The sequence below is a fragment of the Zophobas morio genome, unplaced genomic scaffold (genome assembly GCF_036711695.1).
Source record: "Zophobas morio isolate AGI-343-1 ecotype UQ-CSIRO unplaced genomic scaffold, CSIRO_AGI_Zmor_V1 ptg000014l, whole genome shotgun sequence".
Classification (NCBI taxonomy): Eukaryota; Metazoa; Arthropoda; class Insecta; order Coleoptera; family Tenebrionidae; genus Zophobas; species Zophobas morio.
In genome coordinates this window covers 7415344-7441405 of record NW_026972119.1, presented here as the reverse complement: position 1 = coordinate 7441405, position 26062 = coordinate 7415344, and the positions used below count along the sequence as shown (strand labels likewise).

Below are 26062 nucleotides of genomic sequence, written 5' to 3'. Positions count from 1 at the left end.
GTGATCTATACTTTTCTGTTCTTCACGTCACTTGGAGATTCTGAAATTATTTAGACAGAATTTCCCTCGCCCCTGAAGCACAGTACAACATATCCAACTTTTTCGAAATTTATAAAATTTGCTTTCGCAAATTTCTTTTGTAGGATAACCCCTAAAATTTACAATATTGACATGTGCGTAGTGTTACAGTAAAGGTAAAGAAACATGATACGCGTACGTTTCAGATGAGTTTTTCCAAAACAAAAATTCAAACAGCTCAATACAGTGGTGATGTGACCAACTTAGATAAATCAATTATTTAGGTAAATAAATGAGTGTCGAATTTAAATGTTGTTAACACAATAAAGACTTATAAATTAGTCAATTAACTTTCCCAGAATATTGTAATATGTGTTGCCTATCAACAAGTTCAAATAATGCATTAATTCATTAAAGGTTAATAAGTCTTCTACAAGCACATTTTATTGAACAACATCGCATGGAGTGTTTTGTTAACATTTTTCGACCCTAATTTTTTATTTTATAGACACAAAATTGAAATGCCATTATTTTCTAAACGAAAGCACCACTTTATGAACAAGCTTTCTCAACTTCTTGTAGTTAAAACCTATTTCGTCATACGGCCCCAATACCGATGAATATTAGTTATTACAAAAACATTTTTTGAAATCAACATGAAGGCGTTTGACGTAATAACCTCGAAATAAGTATTCCACAATTTTTAAACTGGAATTAATTAACAAAATAGGTCAGCGCTGTCAACACGCAAACCAGTCAATTCAAGCCATGTTTATCAACAAATGGAAGAGAAAGTCAAAAGTTGGAAGAAAATTTTTAAATTGATGTGTGCACAACCCGGTTGTGGATAAAGGTTTTAAATAAAGCGTATTTATTTATCATTACTTACTTCCGACGATAATTATTTTTAGCTGCACGATGGTGAACTTATATTCTAGTGTTGCGTGGCGCATACGTATTTATGTTGCTAGCCGTTTCAACCAACAATATGTTTTTGATATCAGCAAAAGAACACGTTTGTGTGGAAAATAAGTGATAGTAAACAATGTCGAGTACTTTACAAGTTAGTAAGAATTTAGTGAATATAGTGGGAAACTGATGCGACTCGTTGCGCCTGCACAGTGGCAGTGATTTTGTGTCCAATAAAAATACCTCCGGGATACTATGTGGTGGTTTTTTCTATAAAATTTAAAAGCACATAGGTGAGTAAGTATTTAAATGTATTTAAAATTTATTTAAAAATTAAGAAAATACTCATTACATAACATACCGTGATAGCTGATTTATTAAAAATTTATACTTAGAACGGAAGACTACAGCACAGTTCCAAAAGAATCTGACGAAAAGAATGTGTATTATAAATTAAATATTTCCACGAAATCTGAAGTATGTTATCTATTCATAACATTCCACAGCAAAGACGAATTTAGTTTAAATATGTAACTATAATTTAACAATCTTGTTTATTTTTTAATACAGACTGCTTTATACTCGATTTTAATGACTTTTCACATCTGTTTGAAGTGACAACTTTAGACACAAATAAAATACATAAATAAATAAAAATAAAATGTAGGTATCAAGTTTAAGAAACACGAAATAATAATTAATACAATGATAACGAATGTGTTTGATGATAATGATATGTATAAAATTAAAAAGTCTTTTTTATAAAATTGGTTAAAAAGTTGTTTTTATAGTACTGGTACCTATTTAAAAGTCACTCGAAAAATTGTATATCCTTTGTTTTTCTGCTATTATATCTACCTGAATACATATGTCATAGTTATGTACGTTGTCGCGCATCAACAAAAGGAAAGCATTTCAGCTTGATTTATTGCCATAAAGGTTTCAGGAATATTTTTCATTATCGTCAGAAAAAAAAATATACGTGTCTAATCTATTTTTGTAGATAATGAATCTGCTTTAAGCTGTTTTATTAACACGTACATAAAAATTGGTTTAAGGTTATTTAAATAGAATTTTCTTCACTCTTGAAGTATCAAACAATTTTTCGTCAGCGTTTTACCAGCTAGACGATATTCTAAAAATGCACAAAAAATTTCACAGAAATCCGTCCAGTAGTTTCGGTAATTATGGTCGAAATGGGAGACATATTTTTTCATCTTTCAGGAATCAAAAAACGTCGAGCTCATGCTCGGAAAGTAAAAAGAATTTAGATACATGAGATAAGAAACGAAAATTTGTTTGTCTCGTCTTTTCAATATGTGAATTTTTTGCATTTTTCTTTGATCGGAGAAAAACTAGTATGTTGTAGGTAATGTATATTTTCGACTTCTGGTAGTTCCTCGGTTACCGCCTCGGGCGGAATTTCTACCAGCCAGTGTCTGAAAATGTTTCTAACATTTTAGGCAAAAATCATCAAAATTACGACAATTCAGCAAAATTGCATTGAATTCCCAAAATTTTGGATTTTCAATAACGCCTTCAGGTGTCACCAAGTTGCCTCATGTACCCAACGTATAATTTGCATGTTGGAACGATTATAATAAGTTGGAATAACAGGACTGAATTTCAGTATGGTTTCCATCGGCTCCTATACTTGCTATAGTTTGTGTTAGTGGTTAGCACAGACTTGATAAAAGATAACACAATAATTTAAATACCATAGTTTTTCATATAAACAAAATGAATAAAAAGTTTTAGTTTGTAGAATCGTTGACTAATGAAATTATTTTAGGACAGATATGAAACATACAGTAAAGCAAATTTTATTTGTGATTTTCTAAAAAAATGTCAAAGGAATAAAAATTATTGCTTTGCTTAATGAAACTAATTCTGCAATTAAAACTACAGCAACGAAATTTGTTTAAGTAAATTTTCTGGATAAAAAATAATTTACTTCAAACAACCTGCGTTATTTAAAAGTGTTATATGTTAAATATTTGTTTTTGGCTAAAATAACAAATAAAAAAATCCTGTTTTAAACTTAACCGTGGGACATATTGTACATGAAGGATGTTCTAATACTAGCCAAAAGCAAAATCTTCCTGTAGTGTAAACACCAGACCTAATGATTTTATTATTTCTTGCTCATTTTATTCTCATTACTAATTCTTTCAAAATGACATGTGTTTTTATTCCTACCAGAGACACTTGTTGGTGACAAGATACCGCAGTGTGAAAATAGTATATTAAAAAACATGTTTTATAAAGTCTGTTACTAACACACGAGTTCAAGTGTGTAAAACGAGCCGCTTGCGGTAAGTTTTTTTTTTTACTAATTTTTCTACCCCGTATTCATAACCGAGCTATTAAAATATGCAAACTGAATTCTTTAATTATGTTTTCAAGACTTTAGTTCTAAATAACCAATAAAATAAACGTCAAATGGACGAAATTATATTTTTAATTATAATTAAATTTTACATTAGTCGTAACACTCGATGTGTCTTGGGCACTTGGATTAATATCAAATAAGCTAATTGTCATATAAATATTTTATTAAAAATTATTTTCACCGCTAACTGTTTTACTGTCACGTGATTCATTTAACTGCAGTTGTGTAGCTCTGGGGCCTCCGGATAAGTTTAGATTTAGCCCAAACATTTGGGGGTCACTCTGAGCAATTTTTTGTATTTGAGGGGGCAATAAAATTTTTCAAAGATTTTAATAACGCCAATTTTTATTTTAAAATCGCAAAAAGGTACAACGTAAGATAATTTAGACTCCACTCCATTTTCTATTCTCATTTTTCAATATGTCGATGTCTCAATTAAAAAAGTAAAAAATCGCAATAACTATCAACTTTAAATATTGAAAACTGTTTCGTACATATGTTTATGATTGCGGGGAGTTAGGCAAACAGCAATTCCTGTCCACCCTCTTATTGCCTACCCTTATCTACCTCCCTAAGATTATCCCCACCCACACATGAAAGCCGTCATCTAGTACCAGAAAAATTCAAAAAGAGAAGAAACGGTTGTTGTTCGTTAACCCTCAAGGCTGCAACACCTCGTGGTGGCCTTTTTTGTCGGTGTTATTTTTGTTGGTGCAAGGGGCCCCAGCGCCTCCTAATCGTGGAAGCAAGTAAATCGTGGTGGAAGATCGGTGCAATTAGAGTGAGTCCATTGTCCATTTTCCCCATATTGTTATTCGTATATACATAACTTGCGTCGTAAACATATGGTCCTTCGAGCCGGATTGTTTAATTAGCTCATGGTTTACAGTATTTTGTTTCGTGATACACTGCAAAAGCTATTCATATATTTCGCGTGCACACTTTTGCGTATATTTCTTTGTTCAGTAGAATTGGTTTTATTGGTAGGGTTGCTTGACCTTGAACAAGGGTGCTAACGGAAGCGAAACACGTTCGTAAGCTTTGCGTTGTCTTGAAACAGGTCCGTAAGATTTGTAATGGCGGTAAAACTGAAGGAGGCTAGAGTAATGCGAGCCCTTGCGTATAATCAAATGGTAGAGACCCATGACGTGGCCTCCTCCGCGTTGCTGCAAAGTACGCTCAAGGGTTTATTGTCATTTCGGTACCATCGCGTTGAGGAAGTTGTGCAGGATTTTCGAAAATATCACGCGTCGGTTATTTTTTGCCTGTCTAGTTCAACCGAACCGGATTTTAAAAGCGAAGATGCGGTGAGGAAAGAATTTGAGCGGTTATATTGTGAAACCGGAGTCGCATTGAATACTCCCACTCCTAGTAATCATAATCAAACAACGAGACAAAATAATATTCGATTGCCAAAAATCTCGTTGCGAAACTTCGATGGCGATTTTGTACAATGGTATTCGTTTATTCAAACATTCAATACGGCCATTCATAATAACGAATCATTACCACCCGTTGACAAATTTCAGTATTTGTTAAGTTGCCTGTCCGGCGAAACGTTAAACCTGATGAAATCGCTGACATTATTAGGGGATAATAATAAACTGGCTGCTAAATTTTTTCACGGGATTATATCCATTCCAAAGTTAACAAAGGAATCTGCAAAGGCACTTCGCTCAGTTCTCGATAGCTTCAAAGAGCATCGCGGGGCCTTGGAAGCGTTAAAAATTGCTGACAATTTAGAAGATTTTCTGTGGTTTAGCATTCTGTTAGGTAGACGTGAATACTAGGAAAGCCTTTCAGGCCGAATGTCGGACTCAGAAGATTGATTTTCCAACTCGCGAGGATCTAGAAACCTTTATTGAGTCACATTGTAAGGTGTTAGATTGTTGTCCGGATCCCACAGGAGTTGCTCGCCTAAAATCGTTTAATTTAGGTGGCCCTAAAGGTCACAACAAGGCGTCATTTGTTGTTACGTCGAATCCAGTAAATAAATGTCCGTTTTGTACAAAAGCTCACAACGTCATAAAATGCCCAAAATTTGTACAAGCGTCGCCCTTTGATAGATATTCATTGATAAAACCCAGCAGGACTTGTTTTAATTGCCTTAAAAATGAACACGCGGTGAATAAATGCCAATCAAAAGGGCGCTGCCGTGATTGTGGTGGGCGACACCATACGTTATTGCATTTTAAATCTCGTAAGTCCTTGCATGCGCCTTCGGAACCTGATACCACGGAGGCAGATACAGACAGAACTTCGTCAGAGTCCCTCACGTCTTGTATTGTTGATTCACTTGTCAGTCCCTTGAGTTACAAAAAAAATATCTTGTTAGCGACCATAGTGTTGGAAATTCGCGATAGATGTGGAAATTTCCAGTCTCAATAAATTGGGCCTACTCAAAACCAGATCGACTCAGATACGACCGCGCAAAATTCGGCAGCCGACTTTAGATTTGGAATTATATGTTCTGCCACGTATTTGCGGCAAGCTGCCGGCGTCACCAATAGACCCGTCACAATCTCGGCTTCATTTTTCTCGGGGACTCGATCTCGCGGATCCCAGCTGATATAAACCGGGTCCCATTGATGTACTGTTAGGGGCAGACATATACTCGGCGATTGTTTGCAACCACGTAGTTGACCATTCCGCAACACCCGCCCTGGTTAAGACTATCTTCGGGTGGGCCTTGCTGGGTCCGATTCAATCCATGTCGTTACCGTCTACGCAGTCGTTACATATACCGCTGGAGCCTTCGTTGAATGACGAATTACAAAAATTTTGGTCCGTCGAAGAAATCCCACACAAAACAATTCCATCTGACGAACAAGCTGAGGCAATTTTTAGACAAACTATTTCTCGAGACCACGGTTGTAGAATAGATAGGTTGATACACTAGCATACATTTGCATATCCCTGGTCAGCGACGCCAATTGCCGATCGCGTCGCCTGGTTTTTGACGTTTTAGGGACACAGAACTCTATAGGCATCTGTCTATAACCGATGTAATTAATAAAAGAAATCGTACTTATCGACTCCGATCAAATGTCATTTACAAATTTTGTATTGTTCATAAAGCAATGTAAACGAAAATCCCCAAAATAACTAGAACGATTTCCGCTCGACAAGATAGAGGCGCTAGCTGTCTGTGTCCTTTCCATGGATATAGGGATCGAAAAGAAGCGTCGCCATCCCAAGCCATTAGTGTACAAACCTATCTATTCTACAACCGTGCTCGAGACGCAGTTGGTAGATTTGGCGTCGCGCTTCCATTTAAAACCGACGTCGTACCTAATTTTGTGGATTCTAAAGCTATCGCAGATAGACGACTTCTTGCCCTTGAACGTCGTTTAAACAAACAACCCGACATTCGTGCGTTGTATTTGGACTTCATGCGTGAGTATTTGACGTCTAATCACATGTCGTTACTTACCGACGAATCCCCAGAGGGTGATTCGTTTTACATCCCTCATCATGGGATAATCAAGCCGGAAGGAAATATGAACAAGATTGGCGTAGTGTTCGATGCCAGTTGCAAGGCGTCTAACAATATTTCCTTGAACGACACAATTTTCATTGGCCCCAAGCTACAGGCAGACATTGCCCAATTATTGTTAGTTTTTTCGAATGAAACCGGTGGCCTTTACCTGCGACATTCGTCAGATGTACAGACAAATCTTGATTGCTCCTGAACATCGACGTTTTCAATTAATCCGCTTTCGATTCGATGCGTCGGACCCAATCCAATCGTACCAGTTAAACACTGTTACGTACGGAGTTGCTTCTGTCCCTTTCTTAGCTATTCATCCCTGCTGCACTTGACAGACTTGGGCCACTCACAGTTTCCTTTGGCTTCCAAGGCGTTGAGAGAAAATCTCTACGTCGACGATCTTGTCTGTTGTTCTGAGTCTCTAGAGGAAGCGACGGAAGTAAAGTCACAATTAATTAAGTTATTGTCGTCAGCGTGTTTTGAGCTGAGAAAGTGGGCTAGCAATCGTGTAGAATTGTTGGAGGATATTCCCGAGGGCCACAAGCAGCTGCAACCCTCCAATTTTGATAGGGATTCGCAAGTCGCTTTAAAGGTATTAGGCTTACAATGGAATGCTCCAAGTGATAGCTTCTCGTTCTCCGTAAAACCTAATGATTTATCTTGTACAAAAAGGAACATTCTGTCGGAAATTGCTCGGATCTATGATCCTCTGGGATTCTTATGTCCTGACTCGTTTCTGGTAAAATATATTATACAGTTGCTCTGGAAAGCCGGTGTTGACTGGTATCAAGAGGCCCCGACACCGATCAGTCAATTGTGGAATCATCTAAAAGAGCAACTTTCCACTCTATCGTCGGTAAAGATACCACGCCACGTACCACTCTTTGTCACAGCAGATTGTCAATTACATGGGTTTTGTGACGCATCTGAAAGCGGATACGGTTGTGTAATTTATTTGAGAACAATTACACAGGGCGTACCAATAGTTCGGTTGTTGACGGCGAAATCCAAAGTTGCGCCTTTGAAATGTGTCTCCATTCCCAGGCTGGAGTTGTGTGGAGCAGTACTGCTGGCCAAATTGATTGATTTTGTTAAAAAAGCACTGGATGGCACATTGAATTTCAGTCGCATATTTGCCTGGACGGATTCGTCTATCGTGTTGTCGTGGATCCGTTCCTCACCTAATCGTTGGAAGGTGTTTGTGGCCAATAGAGTGTCTTATATTCACTAGTTGGTGGAAGCACGTACCCACTTCTGATAACCCCGCTGACGTGACATCACGCGGGCTCTTGCCGGAGGATTTTGTCTCAAGCTCCCTATGGTGGGCGGGCCCGTCATTCTTGAAACTTCGCGAACAGTACTGGCCTCAAGAATCACATGTTGGATCCGTCGACGCGGACTTAGAAGCTCGCAAGATCGAGCTACTTGTTGCACAAACCAAAGAGGCCACTGTTGGTGAAACGTTGATCGGTCGGTTTTCCTCGCTTAGGAAAACACAAAGAATTGTTGCTTACTGTCATAGAGCGGTGCAAAAGGAGAAATGTTCTTCATTGTCGTTGACGGCGGCTGAACTCTTTGAGTCACTCTTGTACCTTATAACCGAGGTTCAAAAAACTACTTTTGCTCAAGAATTGTCAAGGTTTCAAAGGAGAGAGCCCTGTTCAAAAGGATTGTTAAGTTTGTCGCCTCCAAACCCCGACTTATCTCATTTGAAAATTTCAAGGTTGTCTCGATGGCAACTAGTGCAACATATGCAGGGGCGGACTGGCCAGGCGGGCTACCGGGCATTCGCCCGGTGGGCCGTCGAACCAGTGGCGTAAATAGCACCCCCGCAGATCCCGCAATGCGGGAGGGCGCAGCGTCAAAAGGGGCGCAGACCGTAACGTAACCGATATATTTTTTTAAAATGTGCAATTTTTAAAGAAGGGGTGGTTTTCATTGGAATTGAAAATGAGATCAGGTAAATTAATAGCTATTTAACGAACAAGTTTGTTAATAAAGGTGATTAATAATCGAGATATTTTAACACGCGAGGAACGAGTTTTTATATATTTTCTTTTTCTCAATTTGAAATTTTTCAGTTTTTGGAATTTTTTAATTTTTCGGTCTTTGAATGTTAGTTTTTGGACTTTACGAACATTTTTCGATTTAATTCGTTCTTTGATTCATTAATTTTTTCTCGATTTCTAGTTTTTCAATGTTTCTATTTTTCGTTTCTTCAGTTCTACAATTTTGTCAAATAAATGTTATATAAATTAAAAAAAAAGTAACAGTGTACCTATGGTCTATGAATCCGTGTTGAATTTGTATCTTCGACATCGAAATTTTTGTGGAAAAATAAAGCAAAATTGAATTACAATTTTTCGATTTCTTGATTTCTCGATTTTTAGTTTATTAATTTTTCGATATTTCAGTTTTACAATTTTTGCAATTTAAAAAAAAATCATTTTTACATTTCTCAATTTCTCTATTAATCAATTCTTTCATTTTTCGATTTTTCCTCTTTCCAATTTATCGATTTTTCAGTTTTTCGATTTCTCAAGTTTTCGTTGTTCCAATTTTGGGATTTTTCAATATCTCCAATTTTTTAGTTTAAAATTTTTCACTTTTTTGATATATGGATTTCTCGATCTTTCGATTTTTAAAATTTCTGATTTTTCGAATTTTGAATATTTTGATTTATCGTTTTTTTTAAGTTTAAATATGTATTTCAGTTTTAAATTTTCCGGTTTTTCGATTTCGGCCTATTTCGATTTCTCCATTTCTCGGATCTTTTGATTTCGATTTCCCGGCTTTTCCATTTTTCAATGTTTTATTTCTTAAATTTTTTTAGATTTTTAAAATTCTCCATTTTTCGATTTTATGTTTTGTTATGCTTCGATCTTCCGATTTTAACCTTTTTAACGTGTATTCCAATTTTCGATTTTGGAATTTTCGATTTCTTACAGCTCGATTTTTCGTTTTTTCGATTTTAAAATGTTTTTACTTTTCGTTCTTTTTTTCGATTCTGGATTTTTCAAGTTTTCGATTTCTCAATTTTTCAACATTTCAATTTTGAGAATGTCTATATTTTTCAGTTTTTTGATATTTTCATTTTTCAACTTTTTAAATTTTTATTTTTCGACTTACCGGAAATCGATTTTTGGGTTTTTCAATTTTTCGACTTTTCAGTTTTGGGATTTTTCAATTTGTCGATTTTTTGGGTTTTCATTTCTTCAGTTTTTCAAGTTTTCGAATTTTTAAATTTAAAATTTTTCAATTTTTCGATTTTATTTTTTTTACGTTCCGAATACCCGACTTTATTTTTTTTATGCTTTGAATTTTTCCAATTTCTCGATTTTTCGACTTTTTGATTTTGTGTTTTTTTTAAATGTTAAATTTTTCGTTATTGTAATTTTTCTATTTTTTAAATTTTAGATATTTAGATTTTTCGACATCTTGAATTCTCGATCTTTTTTCAGTTTGAATTCCTCGGTTTTTCGATTTTCCAAAATTTGGATTTTTCAAATTTTCGATTTCTCGATTTTTCAGTTTTTGATTTTCCAACTTTTAGAGTTTGCAAATTTCACGTGTTTACAGTCTTTAATTTCGTCAATTTTTCGATTTGCAATTTTTCCTGTGGGTTTTTAATTTTCTTTATTTTTTCAATTTTCTGTTTTTTTAATTTTTCATTTGCAGTTTTTCTAGTTTTCATTTTAATTATATAACACTCCTAATAATTATAATTTTTAAAGTTGTTCACTTTTTCAGTTTTTCGTTTTTGGAATTTTTCAATTTTTCGGTGTTACAATGTCACAGTTTTTGGACTTTACAATTTTCAAGATTCTATAATTTTTCGATTTTACAATTTTTGGATTTTCCAATTTTTCGATTCATTAATTTTTTTTTTAGATTTTTAAGTTTCTCGGTTTTTAGTTTTTCATTGTTTCCATTTTTCATTTTTTCGAGTTTTTAACTTTTCGAATAAACAAAATCGAAAAATTATAAAATAGAAAAATTGTAAAACTGAAAAAGTACAAAATGACAGCTTCGAAATATAAAAAAATTGGAAATCAAGAACTTAAAAAATCAAAGATTGAAAATGTAAAAAATTGAATAAGCAAAAAATTACAAAATCCAAAGAAACATTGAAAAAATAAAGATAATGGAAAAATGAAAAATTGTGATATAAAATCAAGAAAATGAAAATTACAAAATCGGGAAAATGAAAATATCGAAAATCTGAAAAATATAGAAATTGAAAAATTCCCTAAATTGCGATGTTTAAAATTGAGATAGCGAAAACTTAAAAATCGAGAAATCGAAAAATTTTTAAAATTGGAAAACTGAGATATGAGAAATCGAAAATTCCAAAAATGGAAAAATTGAAACACATTAAAAAATTAAAATCGGGAAATCGAAACATAAAGATTATAAAAGGGAAAAATGAAAAATTTTAAAAATCGAAAATTTAAAATATATACTAGAAAAATCGAAAAACCAAGAAATCGAAATCGAAAACTTTCGACTTCAAAAGATCGAGAAATCGAAATAGGCCGAAATCGGAAAATTCAAAAATGAAATATTTACTTAAAAAAAAGATAAACGGAAAAATCGAAAAACTCAAAAAAATCGATAAACCTAGATATGAGAAACAGAAAATTCCAAAAATCGAAAAATTGAAATACAGATTAAAAAGTTTAAAAAATCGAAGTTAAAAAATCGTAAAAACAAATTCCATTCGATTTTCCGTTTTATCGATTTTGCAATTTTTTGTTTCTTCAACTTTTTCCAATTTTTTAATTTTCCGATTTTTCAATTTTTCAAATTTTCTACTTTCCGAATAAACAAAATGGAAAAGTTATAAAATAGAAGAATTGTAAAATTGAAAACTCAAAATGAAAAAACGCAAAAGTATAAAATGAAGGCTTCGAGAAATCTAAAAACTTGAGAAATTGAAGAAACGGAAAATTCAAAAATCGAAAGATTAAAAATTGAGAAACTTAAAGATCGAAAAATTGCGGTCGAAAACACGAAAATTATTGTAAAATCTAAATATTGAAAATTGGAAAATCGAGGAATTGAAAATGTGAAAAATTGAATAAACGAAAAATTGTGATATAAAATCCAGAAAATGAAAATTAAAAAATCGGGAAAATGGTATAAAAAAATGAAGAACTTGAAACAACATCATGACGCCGAATATGTTCATTGTGCTACACATAACCTCAATTTAGTCCTTAATGATTCTGTTAAGAATGTACCAGGAATTTCCGCATTTTATGATTTAATAAATGCTATATACGTCTATTTCAGTGAGAGTTTACCGAGATGGCAACGACTTAACATTGAGATGAAAGAAAATGATAAGTGTGTTATAAAAAAAAATAAAAAAGTTATGCCCCACCAGATGGCCATCGAGATTTGATTCTATAACTGCCATTAGACATAATCTCTCAACAGTTATGAGCTGAAATTATTTTAACATCAAAAAAGAAAAGTGAAATAGATAAAGCTGTAGCTCTTCGTAAAAAAATGGATTCATTTGAATTTGTTGCTCTATTAGTATTTCAATGCAAAATTTTAGAAAATGTTAATTTGGTCTCAAAAACTTTACAGAGCTCAAATATTACTTTAGATGAGGCTTGTAAATGGATGGAACATCTAAAAGACAAATTTCAAAGTATACGTGACAATTTTGAACAAATAATGGAGGAATCAAGGAAATGTGCTGATACCTGGAAAATTAACAATTCTTTTTCAAATAAACGTATAAAAAAAGTAAAACTGTTTCATGACGAATTATGTGAAGATACCATTTTCAAAGATCCCACTGAAAAATTGCCGTTATGGCCAAATTATTAAAATAATCTGTATAATATAGGTATATATATGCATATAAATAATAAAATTGCTACAACTTTTTACTTCCTGAGCGTATTTCTAAATAAAATTAGTTATTTTAACCGTATTAATTAGTAGATAAATGTAAAATTGTTGATTTTACAAAATATCACAGAAAAAAATTGCTATAAGTAGTAAATGAGGGTCGCCTCCAGGGCCGGTTAAATCTTTTGCCCGGGCCACTTTTAAAGTGCCAGTCCGCCCCTGAACATATGCAACAAGTATTTTGGCGTAGGTGAAAAAACGAGTACCTTCATAGCTTGTATCAGCGCGACAAATGGGCAGTCTCCAAGCATATAGACAATATCGAAGTCGGTACCGTACTCCTCCTCAAGGACGATAATACACCTCCCCTGCAATGGAGGATGGGTCGCATCGTGTAGTTATTCCCTGGAGCTGACTCTATCGTTCGCGTTGCCAACGTTAAAACCAGTCACGGGACGATGAGACGACCCCTTGTCAAATTGTGTCTGTAGCCCAACCAATAAAACCAATATCAAATCTTTGAAACCTTTGTATATGTTAGTTTTAGTTGTTCTCTTTTTTTTTGTTGTCTTTTTTCTTACTTCGTAGTTAATTTTAATAGCTGTAGCTCATTGCAAGCGTAACTTGTAAATAAAATACTGGATCCGTATTTTGGTGGGCGGTATGTTTCGTACATATGTTTATGATTGCGGGGAGTTAGGCAAGCAGCAATTCCTGTCCACCCTCTTATTGCCTACCCTTAACTACCCCCCTAAGATTATCCCCACCCACACACGAAAGCCGTCATCTGGTACCAAAAACACTTAACAAAAAAAAGAACAAAAATAGAATAAAATACAGTAATAAAATATAGGTTGTTCTAATATTGATATTTTTGCAATAATTAAAAATTTTGTATAAACACTGTGTATGAAGATTCAATTTTATTTATACCACAAAAAGCACATACCTTTATCTATACCTATATAAAATATTGACATATTTTAAAAATAACCCTATATAGTCTTCAAAGAATCGTACAGTCATTTTTGTGTTTACTTCCTGAGGGTAAGCCAAGCAGTTCTTTAGTAACAGAGACCATCGGTCAAATTACCACTTTCATATTTTTTCGACGTGTCATGACCTACAAATAAAATGGTATCCCGTTTCCGTCCGTCTGTCTGTCCGTCTGTCTGGTGTCTGTATCCATTTTTATTAGACACGTAATCTTCGAAATTACCAGACCGATTGTTGTCAAATTTTGTATATGTATATATATTAGGAATATCATCAAAATTTAACTTTGAAAGTGCAAAGCGTGGTTAAGGTTATCGTAATTATGGTAAATCGTTAACCAAATTTTATTCATTTATCCCCTTTCAAAGTTTGTCCGAATAAATCCTTTTTGAAATATGCATTAACATGCATAATAACTTATGACTGCATACTTGTGGTTTATCAACGCACTCATAGTTTTTGGAATTACTAACTTATACAGGATGACTCAAAAGATTAATGAAAGAATTAATTTAATTTACTGATTAAATCAGGAAATGCTTTGACATCTTGCAGACGTTTTAAACTTATCGTGAGCGTGGTAAATTTTTAATCAAAGTATATCTGTTTATCCCCCCTCAAAATATTGATGACATCATCTCAAAATTTTGCCAAATAAATCTCATCCAAAATGTACAAAATATGATAACTCTATACTTGTGGTTTATCATTACATTAAAAGTTTTAAAAATTCTTATACAGTGAATGAGACAATTAATTTTACTGAAATCGGGAACGGCTAACTCCATTTTTCCGAAAATTTGGGAATAAAATACTGTTATATTAGTATCACGCTGCACTTATCCAAAGTGATATACGTGTGTTTGTAAAAATGTTGATGACGTCATCACAAAATTTTGTTACGGGAAAACTCATTTGAAACGCACGTGCAGCACGCTTCTTCACAGTTGTTTTAACATAATTATAAGGATTCCCATAAAAAAAAAAATAAAATTCGCATAATCAAATTTTATAATTTTTCTAAAATGCTCGGTTTGTTTCTTAAGTTCTGTCGAAATAACCTTCGACCAATTTTTTTAGAATGGTCATGATTACGCATACAAAAAAATATTTATGAGTGTTTTATGTCTACAGATATGAAAATATCTGTAGACATAAAACATCATGACAATAAAAAAACAGTTTCAGTCAAAAAGTCAACAAAATTTATGCACAAAAATAAAGTACAACTGAAGTGTATCCGTACACAGTGTATCGTTCCTCTTCTATCCAATAAATAAGTTAAATTTGGATAAACATGGATTTTGTGGTCGTCAGTTGTACGCAAATGTTTTGAGCCTATGGGCGGATCATTTTTGCCGGTCGTCACCGAAGGAGGCGGTCCAAATCCTCCAAGGGCAGAATTTGTAGGTAGGCTCAAACTACAATGAAATTTACGTGTTGACCAAATTCTTACCCTGAATTAGTTTTAATTTTATAAATACGTACTTTGAATTAGTTTTAATTTTATAAATACCCTACCTAAAATGTTCAGTCTATACTTGTGATTTACCATTCCATTAACATTTTTTTGCATTTGTTTATACATACAGGGTGACTCAAAAAAAAAAATGACTGAGTCAATTTATTTTATTGAAGAAATCAAGAATTGCAAAACTGAATACTTTGAAATCTTGTCAATTAGTTAGAAAAAAAAAACCTGTCCTGCTCTAATAACATCGAGAATATGCTCAAAATCACACTAATATTAGGTCTAATTGTGCCGACCATAGTTATAATTAGAGAGCGGAAAATATGCAGCAAAATTTTGGGAAATATGATCATATGATATGCACCAAATTTATGCAAATATGCAGTAACTTTCTTAATATATGCAGAGATATGCAGTTGCATATGCTCCAAAAATTAAAAAAAAAGCTCAATAAGCGAACTAAATTTATTTACAAATCACAAAAACAGGTTTCCCGAGCTTACGTTTTATTACAAAAAATACATAAATCACATTGCAAAGTGTTTAATTACATCTCACTAACACATAAATCACACTAACACATAGATCACACTTTTACTAAAAAATAAATACAAACAGAACAAATTAAAAAATAGTAGTAATCAACTGTTTAATTACTATTTTGGTAACAATTTGTTTTTAAATATGTTTCGAAATATTGTAGCAAACAGTTTTTCCTGTGATTCTCTAGTATGTATTTGTAAATAGAAAAACTGCGTACTTACCGGTCTAGAAAAATGAAAAATAATAGGATAATGTCCTTCCGACCACCACAAAGCATACCATTAATACACCGAAGGAACGAACAAAAATTTTGGGAATGAACTTATTTCCAAAAGTAATTAGGGCGCGATTTTATCTGGAAGGATGGCTTAACCACTGGGTGTTTCTCCAAACTACCATAAAATCCAAACCTTTCCTAGTTATTTGAATCTCAGGACAATATTTGCAATATGATTCATGAAATTTCGTCTTTCTAGATGTAAATGTAGATAGAATGACAATCATTTTTTTTTTCAAAGTAGCACAAAAATTGATAAAAATGCAAAATATGCACCCGTTACGTAAAATATGCAGCAGAAGGCCAATATATGCAAATATGCAATTTTTTTATAGCTGTATTCATTTTTAATTAGCATGATTCGTTCACAAATTAAATATCAAGACTTATATGCAAAAAATAACGGATATGCAAATTTCATAAAATCCGCTCTCTAGTTATAATATTCACATTAAAGTAAGTCACGGACATTTTTTGAAGTGTACTACATTTCAAAAAGCAAAAAAAATGTTCTGTTTATAAACTTCATAATTTTGGTTTAAAGTTTATCAATCGTATTTGACGCTTTATTTTATCCGTTCCATTTGTTATCCTTTACTGCGGTCTCTCTTGGGTCGAGGTGTAACACCGGACCGAACGTTCTTCGACCGATAGGATAATTTATTACTTCCGACATCTTTTCGGTGACAAATTTAATCTTCGCATACTTCAGCGTAGTTAGTGAACTCGTTGTGACCACTGAAATATACAAAGAGTAAATTTTGAAATGGAACGAAAGTCGAAGAATACTTTCAAACCCACGATCAAAATGTATTTGCTTATCTTCGCCAAAAAATGCATGATGTCATCGTAAAATTTGATATGATGAGTCTAGTCTATACCTGTGATTTATCATTGCAGTAATATTTTTTAGATTTACTTATACAGCCTGTCTCAAAAAAAGGTCACTTCGATTTTCGATTTTTCGTTTTTTCGACCAACAGTTTCATCGAATTAGATTTTTCAGTTTCCATTTTTCTATCAACTTTTCGATTTTATTACTTTCTAATTTTCTGGTTTTTCAAATTTGCGGTATTTTGATTTTTCGAGTTTTCAGTTTTTTCGTTTTTCGATTTTTTAATTTGCCATTCTTTCAATTTTCGATTTTTCGTCTTTCCATTTTTAGATTTTTTGATTTTTCTGTTCGTCAGTTTTTAGACTCTGCAATTTTTTTGCATTTTTCGATTATATTTTACTTTCCGATTTTTTTTATTTTTGAATTCTCGATTTTACGTTTTTAATCATAAAATTTTTCGATTTTTCGGTTGTTTTATTTTTCGACCTTCGATTTTTCAACTTTCGATTATTCGATTTTCCATTTTCTGATTTTACGATTTTTCGATTTTCGTTTTTCCGCTTTTGTGGTTTTTCGATTTTTCTGTTTGTTTCAGTTTTTAAGGTTCTGCAATTTGCAGCTTTTAGATTTCAATTTTGTTAATTTTCCGATTTTCCACTTTTCGATTTTTTGATTTTTTTTCGATCGTCGTTTTTTCGATTTTCATTTTTTCGATTTTTTGATTTTCCAATTTTTAGGCCTTGCAATTTTTTTACTTTTCGCTTTTTCGAGTATTTGTTTCATCGAATTTTCTATTTTTCGAGTTTTCGATTTTCGATTTTTCGGTTTTTCCATTTTCCGATTTTCCATGTTTGGATATTTTTCGATTTTTTTTTATTTTTCGATTGTTCTGTTCGTCAGTTTTGAGACATTGTAATTTTTACTTTTCCACTTTTCTATTATTTTAGTTTCGAATTATTCGATTTTTGAATTTTCGTTTTTTTTTCATTTTTCGATTTCCGATTTTTTAATTTTTCGATTTTTTGGTTTTTTAATTTGTCGATTCTCGATATTTCGATTTTTCGATTTTCCAATCTTCGATTTTTCAATTTCCAGTTTTCGATTTTCCACTTTTTGATTTTACGATTTTTCGGTTTTTCTGTTCGTCAGTTTTTAGGCTTTGCAATTTGTTTACTTTTCGATTTTTCGATTATTTTACTTTCCAGTTTTTTGATTTTTGAATTGTCGACTTTTAGAGTTTTCAATATTATGAATTTTCGGTTTTCCTATTTTTCGATTTTTGATTTTTCCATTTTTTGGTTTTTTGATTTTTCAATTCTCGGTTTTTCAGTCTTGCAAATTTTCGATTTTTCAGATTTGTGAATTTCCAGTTTTTCGATCGACCTACGTATTAGATTCATTGAATTTTCGATTTTCGGTTTTTCCATTTTTAGATTTTTGATGTTCCAGTTTTGCATTTTCAGATTTTCTGTTTTTCGCATATCTGATTTATCAAATTTTCGATTTTTCGGTTTTTCTTTTTAAATCTTTGAATTTTTCGGTTTTGATTTTTCGAATTTTTGATTTTTAATTTTTCAATTCTTCGGTTTTTAGACTTCAATTTTCTTTCTTTTAAATTTTTCGATATTCTATTTTCCGCTTTTCAGAATTTTCGATTTTCAGTTTTCAGACTTTCGATGATTGGAATTTTGGATTTTTCAGTTTTATGATTTTTCGAAAATTTGAGTGGTCGAATTTTCGATTTTTTAATTCATAGATTTTTCTATGTTCAATTTTTCAATTTAAATTTTGCGATTTTCAATTTGTCCATTGTCGATTTTTAGAATTTTCGGTTTTTCAATTTTTCCATTCTCAACTGTTAGACTTCAATTTTGTTACTTTCCGATTTTTTGGTTTTCGATTTTCCAATTTTCAGAATTTTCAAGTTTATTCAGATTTTCCATTTTCCACTTTTTCGATTTTAGATTTTTCGAATTTTTGTTTTTCCAATTTTTTGCTTTTTCGATTTTTCTGTTCGTTTCAGTTTTTAGACTTTGCAATTTTTTTTACTTTATATATTTTGATTATTTTAATTTCCGATTTTTTTAATTTTTGTTTTTGATTTTTTTAATTTTCAATATTACAAATTTTTGACTTTTCGATTTTTTGGTTTTCCCGTTTTTCAATTTTCGATTTTTCGATTTTTGAGGTTTGTGAATTTCCACTTTTCGATCAACCTAGGTATTTGATTAATTGAATTTTCGATTTTTTGATTAGCTATTTTTAGATTTTCAATTTTTACGATTTGTATTTTTCGATTTCTGTTTTTTGCATTAGTGAATTTCAGTTTTTCCGATTTTTGATTTTGCGCATATTTGATTAATCAAATTTTCGAAAAAGTTACCATGCTTACAAAAACTTCAAAACATCTACAATATTTCAAAGTATTCAGTTTTGCTATTCTTGATTTCTTCAATAAAATAAATTGACTCAGTCATTAACTTTTTTGGGACACCCTGTATAACCAAATCTAAAAAATATTAATGCAGTGATAAATCACAAGTATAAAACTCATCATATTTTATACATTTAAGATAGGATTTATTCTGCAAAATTTTGAGGTGACGTCATACATTTTTTAGAGGGGATAAGCAAATATATTTTAATTAAAAATGTATCATGTTTATCATGATTTTCAAACATCTGCAAGATTTCGAAGTATTCGATTTTGCAAATTCAAAATTAACTTGCAAAATATTGTTTTATAATTTTGATTTTTTTTCCAAAAATCTGGACGTTTTGGATAAAAACTCAACACGGAGTCATAAACTACATGTGTAGGACTATGTTACTGTATACAATTTAAAACCCATTTACTATGCATACATTTGAAGTGACGTCATCACATTATTGCTGGGGATGATTAGACAAATTTAATAATTTTGCGACATTTATGAAAAAAATATCAGTTAACAAAAATGGCACGTTTTTATTATTATGCCAGTTACATGTCACTCAACGACAATATCGTTTTTTTTAAGAGTATTTTATTTGAAAAAGTGATGAAATTTTGTATACGGAACAATTGGTCGAAAGATGTTAGAAAGCAAAGTAATTCATGTCCGGACCATCGTTACTCACGAACGAAAGTGACCATTATTTTATGGGAACAACTAACTACCTGCTAAAGCTTGGTGTGAGCCATAAATATTTCTTACCAAATGTATATATAACTACTGTCCGTCCCGTTATTGTCAATAAAATTTTATAGGGTAAAATGTGAATTTCGTTGTAGTTTGAGCCTACCTACAAATTCTGGCCTTGAAGGATTTGGACCGCCTTCTTCGGTGAGGGCAGGCAAAAACGATCCGCCCATAGGCTCAAAACATTTGCGTGCGATTGTACTTCATTATTCCCGATTTCATTCTAAATGGGTAAAATCACATTTCGATTAGTTTTTTAGCAAATATTCTATTTAAATGACTTTATTAACTTTCAAACCTAATATACAACATTCGTTGTCACAGTTAACTGAATTTTAAGACCAATGGAAAGATCTCAAGCAAAGATCGAACAAAAAGAACTTCTTAAAATGCTGAGTGGCACGGTGGGATGCTTGGAAAAATAAGGTGAATCGAACTTGAAAGCTCCTTTAACCTAAAAAATTGTATTGTCGTTAGATGTTTTAGCAGTGAACATTTTACCTCAATTGTGAATAATTCTTATTCATAATTAATTAAATTAAATAATACTGAATTTATATATACTACCCCAAAACCTACTACTGTAAGATAGCAGTACGTATTTTATTAGTTTCAATTCGGGAAAACTTGTCCCACCAGACACAAAGAAGGTGGAAAGTTGGAGGAGTATCCTAAGATCATACAGAAATTCGGAAACGTAGATTTTGGGTCGTTGTAATTAACATGTTTTCATAACGTGTTGTCAAGTTGAACACGATGTGGTAAGAAAGAAGTTTGCTGTAAATTAAATAACAACCTAAAATGTTTCATATCTTTATAAAAATCAAAATATAAACTCTATATCTAGAACTGAAAGTTCGAATAGATCTTCATAACATCGCAAAGTATCAAATTTATCTCACAGAGAAGTTAATACTTACTGAATAAAAATTATTATAAAAATGGTTAATTATGTCGCTGAAATAATCTACGCACGTTTGCATAAATGTTGCTATTTATTGAGACCTAACCAAAAACGTCGTCCTTTTGTTCCAATTTGAATCATCTTAAATGCGAAAGACGTGGTGCTAGATTTTTGTACAATTTCAGATTAAAATCGACCATTATACTGTCTGCTTCTTTGGTGTTCTGCTTTTGAAACATTACGATATAGCATTCAACAGAAATTAGTCATTACTGAATAAATCTGAAAACCAGTTTTTATTATTCAATGTGTTGACAAAACGCTCATCGTACTTCTTGCTAATTTCCGTACAAAAAAAATTGAAATATTGTCTGGAAGTGCCAACTTTTGTACCTTTTAAATTATAGTCACAGAAACTGCATTATACGAAAAAACGTGTGCATTAACAGTGATGTAATCGCAATTTAAAATATTCTCAAAAGTAAGTAACTATTTATTTTACTGCAACGTTTTATCACCTTGAGAGTTTGTACAATATGAATACTAGTACAGAGTGGTTATAAATGATTCTTACCGATATTATAACTAATTATAAGTAATGAACGCTGATTTTTGTCGCCTTGTTTGTACAGAATCTGTAGTCAAATTGTCACGATACGTAGTAGTTTCTGACAAATAGTGAAAATTTATAAAATTGAAAGGTAAATAAAATTAACGATAACATAATTTACGTTCCTAGTGGAAGTTTAATGGACCAACCATTTACAGACACATAATGTAGTGACTATAGAGGTTACCGTTCAACAGTCTCAATAAAATGTGAATACTAATTAATTTTATAATGATAGTTGATTCATTTCTCTGATACCTACATGATTCATCGATATTGGAAGAACGAAAGAAAAAATCATGACAAAAAGCTAAAATTTTACTTATTTTCAGTTTTCAAGTTGTTGGGGTTTGAATATTTTGTCAAAAATATGTTATTATACTAACTGTTACAACAAAAAATCAATATTAAGGTACCCTACGTTGCTGTTGCAATAATATTTGCATTTTGTTTTAGTGTATTTGATATTTGGCACCCCATCCATAATAATGAAAAACATATAAAATCAATACCACTTACTATTGCAGTAGTAAATCACTTTTATTTAAAGAACAAAAGATAACAAAGTACATTCGCCTGTGTAACCTTGTCTGACTATACATACATGGTGCAATAAAGGATAACACAAAGTCGCTTTAATGGCAAGAACAATTTTAAATAAACATTCATAATAGTGTTTTTATTATATTTTTTATGCTCGCACTAAACATTTTTAATCTCCACTTGGCGCCTTTGTAATTTTAAATCTAAATAACTTACTACAAATAAGTTATCGAGATCGTGTAAATTTTACTTGTGCTTACACCCAAAAGCACACTTAAATTTAAGCAAAAAAACGAACTTTTGTGTGAAACCGTTTTCAGCACTGATTTAATAATATTTTGTGTAAAAATCAAGATACAACGTTTGAGGTATGGTTTTTTGAAAATTAAACTGTGAAATTTATAAGCTCACATCAGGATTCATGAATTTCAAAGCTTTTATATTTTTTTTACTTACTAATAAACTTAGTCATAATTATTTCAAGGGCGTAATAACAGAATTAAAAATAATTATTAAATTAAAGATTACAGAAGGTTGGGTTATGAAACACCTGCACGTTTCCCCCTTTGTGAGTCATACAGATAAAAATAATCAGTATTTACTTAATTTGGAATATTTTAATGACAAATTTGATATCGCTTTATGTACAGTGTATCCTTAGGAAAAATGAAGTGTATTGACATAACAGTTACAACTTAATTTTTATCATTTCTGAGGTTCAGTAAGAGTTAATTCTACCTTACATACATATGATAAACCAGTCTGCTCGTTGACGATCTCCTACAATGAGATTAATATGAACGGGTACAGATAAATGTTATCTTTTAGGCTGATAATGTAATAAAAAAACGATGATACTCATTTTGTCTGACTTTGTATTTATTTCAGTTAATATAGTTAATTCTGCAGAACAGCATTCTCTCATGTGAACCATACGAACCTGAGCTCTGGAAAGAATGGCCATAAACAAGAAACTGTTGCCTATAAAGGCCCACTATTTTTTCTTTATGGCAGGTGAGCATTTAATTAATTTATTTTAGCAAGTATATTTGTATATTACCTTCTACTTACCTTTCTATTAAAAACAATCGCGTAGACAAACACGCTTCCTTGTCTTAAAAGAAACAAATTTTGTGTAAATAGTATTAAATTTGAAAAAATAGAAATTATTTTTGTTTCTCTAATTTGGCTAAAACTAGTGTCTTTTACAGTTCAATATTTCAATTTGTTCTTAAGGTATCCATCTGCCCATATAATTTTGTATAGATTTATTACTACACTTAATTATGCTTAATTGTTAAATAAAATTGTTTTTTTAGCAATGGGTCCAATTTTACCACAGCTTTCGGTTTATGGTAAAGAACTAGGTATATCATCAGTCGTTATGGGAACCATCACTGGAATCCTACCCTTCGCTTTCCTTTTGGCGAAGCCAGCATTCGGCTTATTGGTGGACATTTATCGAAATTATAGAAAAATGATTTTCATGTTGTTGATAGTTGTGATGACCGTATCATACACTGTGATGAATTTTATTCCTCCACGACAAGTGCTGAAACTGGAGTTCAGGAATTTTAGCGCCACTCCGGACACATGTAATGTTACAGTCAGTAGTTTAATGTGCGCAGCTTAAATAAAAAATAAATGATAGCAATACATTAGAGCACAACAAAAAGTTGTAGCGCTTACGTCCGTAAAATGATGTTTCCAATATTTAAATTTGACGCACCTCTCTTAAGCGTGTTCAAGACTTAAATTAGAACAGCAGGTCAGAGGTTTAAAGTTTGTGCACATTTAAATTTCACACTTTGAACTAGAGAAACGTCACCTTATGAAAGGAAATTTATCGCTATCGTTTATTTTTCTTTTGGTGTTGTCTATATTACAAAAATATCTTAAGATTTTGCAGACATTCCGCTACTAATAGCAAAATCTATATTAAATTTGTCTTGATTCGACAAATTTAACTAACTGAGAAAAACTAGCCCACGATTTCATACTTTTATGTGTTTCTTATAGGAACTGAACAGTTACGTGGAATGTTCTAACCACACTGTACGGGTCAACTGTAAGTCAAAATGTTTCCTTCCTGGAAGTTTTCTTGCCATCCCCGATAATTCTAGTGAAACAAGCTACAATATATGTACTTTTTCAATTGGTACTCCATCCACTTCCAACTATACTTCAGAAATCTCTTCAGAAAACTCTTCAGAATCCATTCTCTGTGACATATATTGCAGCAATGAAGACGTTGAAATTGATAGTGGCTGCTTGTATAAGTCATTATCATTCTGGAGTTTTGTCGTACTTATGTCTGTAGGAACAATAGGCTTCAATGTCATAAATTCAATTAGTGACGCAATATGTTTTGACGTAATTGGTAAACAAACAAGGCTTTAGAGACTTGGCATTAACACAAAAATTTTAGGAAAAGATGGCGACTATGGAAAACAACGAGTATGGGGCACCATAGGGTTTGGCGTAACAGCTTTAATTTCCGGATACGTCGTTGATCTGTTTTCTGACAACACAATCAATTATACTCCTGCCTTTCTGACAATTTTGGTGTGTTCAGTCATAGATCTGGGAGCATGCATTAAGCTTGAGGTAAACATAAAATCCTTGAAAGTTAAACATTAAACGTTAAATTTTAGCTTCCGATTATTCCAGTGCCAGAAAATATTTTTAAAGACTTACGGCGACTTCTAAACAGTAAAACCGTAATTACGTTCATTACGTTCGCAGTATTTGCAGGAGTCTTAGACAGTCTAATAATTTATTTTCTCTTTTGGTGGGTGTTAGTTGTTACTTGTGGTTTTAAAATTAATTAATTTTTGCTTTCAGGCATCTTCAAGAATTAGCTACAGCTACTAACACAGCCAATGTGAAACTAATAGAGGGTTTAGTAGTGGCTGCTGAAACTCTTGGTGGTGAAGTAATTTTTTTCTCAGTGGCTGGAAAAATTTTGGAACGAATCGGTCACGTACATTGCTTTAGTATGTGCTTTATTAATTACGCTCTCCGATTGGGGTTAATATCCTTGGCACCCTCTCCTTGGTGGATAGTACCGATCGAGTTCTTTATGCAAGGACCTACGTATGCCCTCACCTACACTACAATTGTTGCATATGCCAATGAGTTAGCGCCTCCGGGGGCATCAGCGACCATGCAAGGAATAGCGGCAGGAATGGATGACGGCGTCGGTACGTTTTTCTTGTATAATAATCGTGCAAATATTGAAGTTGTTGCTTGTAGGATATGCCATTGGTAGTATTCTTGGAGGAGTGATGTTCGAATATCTTGGTAGTCAGTCTACGTTACAAGTTTTTAGTGCATTTGGACTACTGTGTAGTATTGCGCATGCGTTACTTCACAGGACAGTATTACGTAAAGAGTTGCTGGAAAAAAGTGAAGAAATTGTTGAATACAAGAGTCCTGAAGAGGCGTATAAAGCGACTTACCCGGATAGTTAATGTTAATGAAGAAATAATTTTATAAATAGTAGTTATTTAATTTTCAATTGATATATTTTTTCTAATAAATTTTTTAATACAATGCAGTCTTATTTTTGCTAAAAAGCTACGACGGCCATTTTTGGAATACCTAACTGTGTTAATGAAACTATAGAAACATCATATTCTGTTGTTTATTTTTTTGTTGTTTTTATACAGTATATAGTCATTATGTAATAACTAATTTATCACTGATATAAGTGGTGAAATTTATTTTATCGTTGTTTTTAGAGACACTGTAGATTGTAGTTAATTCCAAAAATGATCATCCATTAAAGATAAGTAAAAAGTGACGCAAGAGTATTTACAGGAGACTGTTAACAAGTCGAAACTTATTGAGTAACTTATAATACTATTCATATCAGAAAAACATGACAATTATGTGTGATGTGCTATGTGTGTTTTTTCTTCAAAGAAATTAGTCGTGTGATGTGATTAATGGAAGAAAAACTGACTAAAATTGAACCACAACATCCCAAGAATATTTGATTATTACGTAATAGCAAATGCAT

General features: G+C 32.3%; 1 protein-coding gene across 3 annotated transcripts; it reads left to right on the top strand.

Moving 5' to 3' along the window:
* Positions 1–907: 907 nt before the first annotated feature.
* On the top strand, positions 908–25593 carry LOC135129248 (major facilitator superfamily domain-containing protein 6-A-like). Of its 3 annotated transcripts, none has more exons than XM_064056401.1 (8): positions 908–1220; positions 22948–23052; positions 23358–23644; positions 24058–24418; positions 24467–24645; positions 24693–24829; positions 24883–25241; positions 25294–25593. In XM_064056401.1, exons 2-8 carry the CDS (start codon positions 22995–22997, stop codon positions 25509–25511), a joined length of 1599 nt encoding a protein of 532 aa, XP_063912471.1. In that variant the 5' UTR covers positions 908–1220; positions 22948–22994; the 3' UTR covers positions 25512–25593. The 3 variants fall into 3 exon arrangements, with proteins under 3 accessions (XP_063912471.1, XP_063912469.1, XP_063912470.1); XM_064056399.1 differs by having other exon boundaries at positions 909–1220; positions 22927–23052; XM_064056400.1 differs by lacking the exon at positions 908–1220 and adding an exon at positions 22762–22875 and having other exon boundaries at positions 22927–23052.
* The last annotated feature ends 469 nt before the right edge of the window (positions 25594–26062 follow it).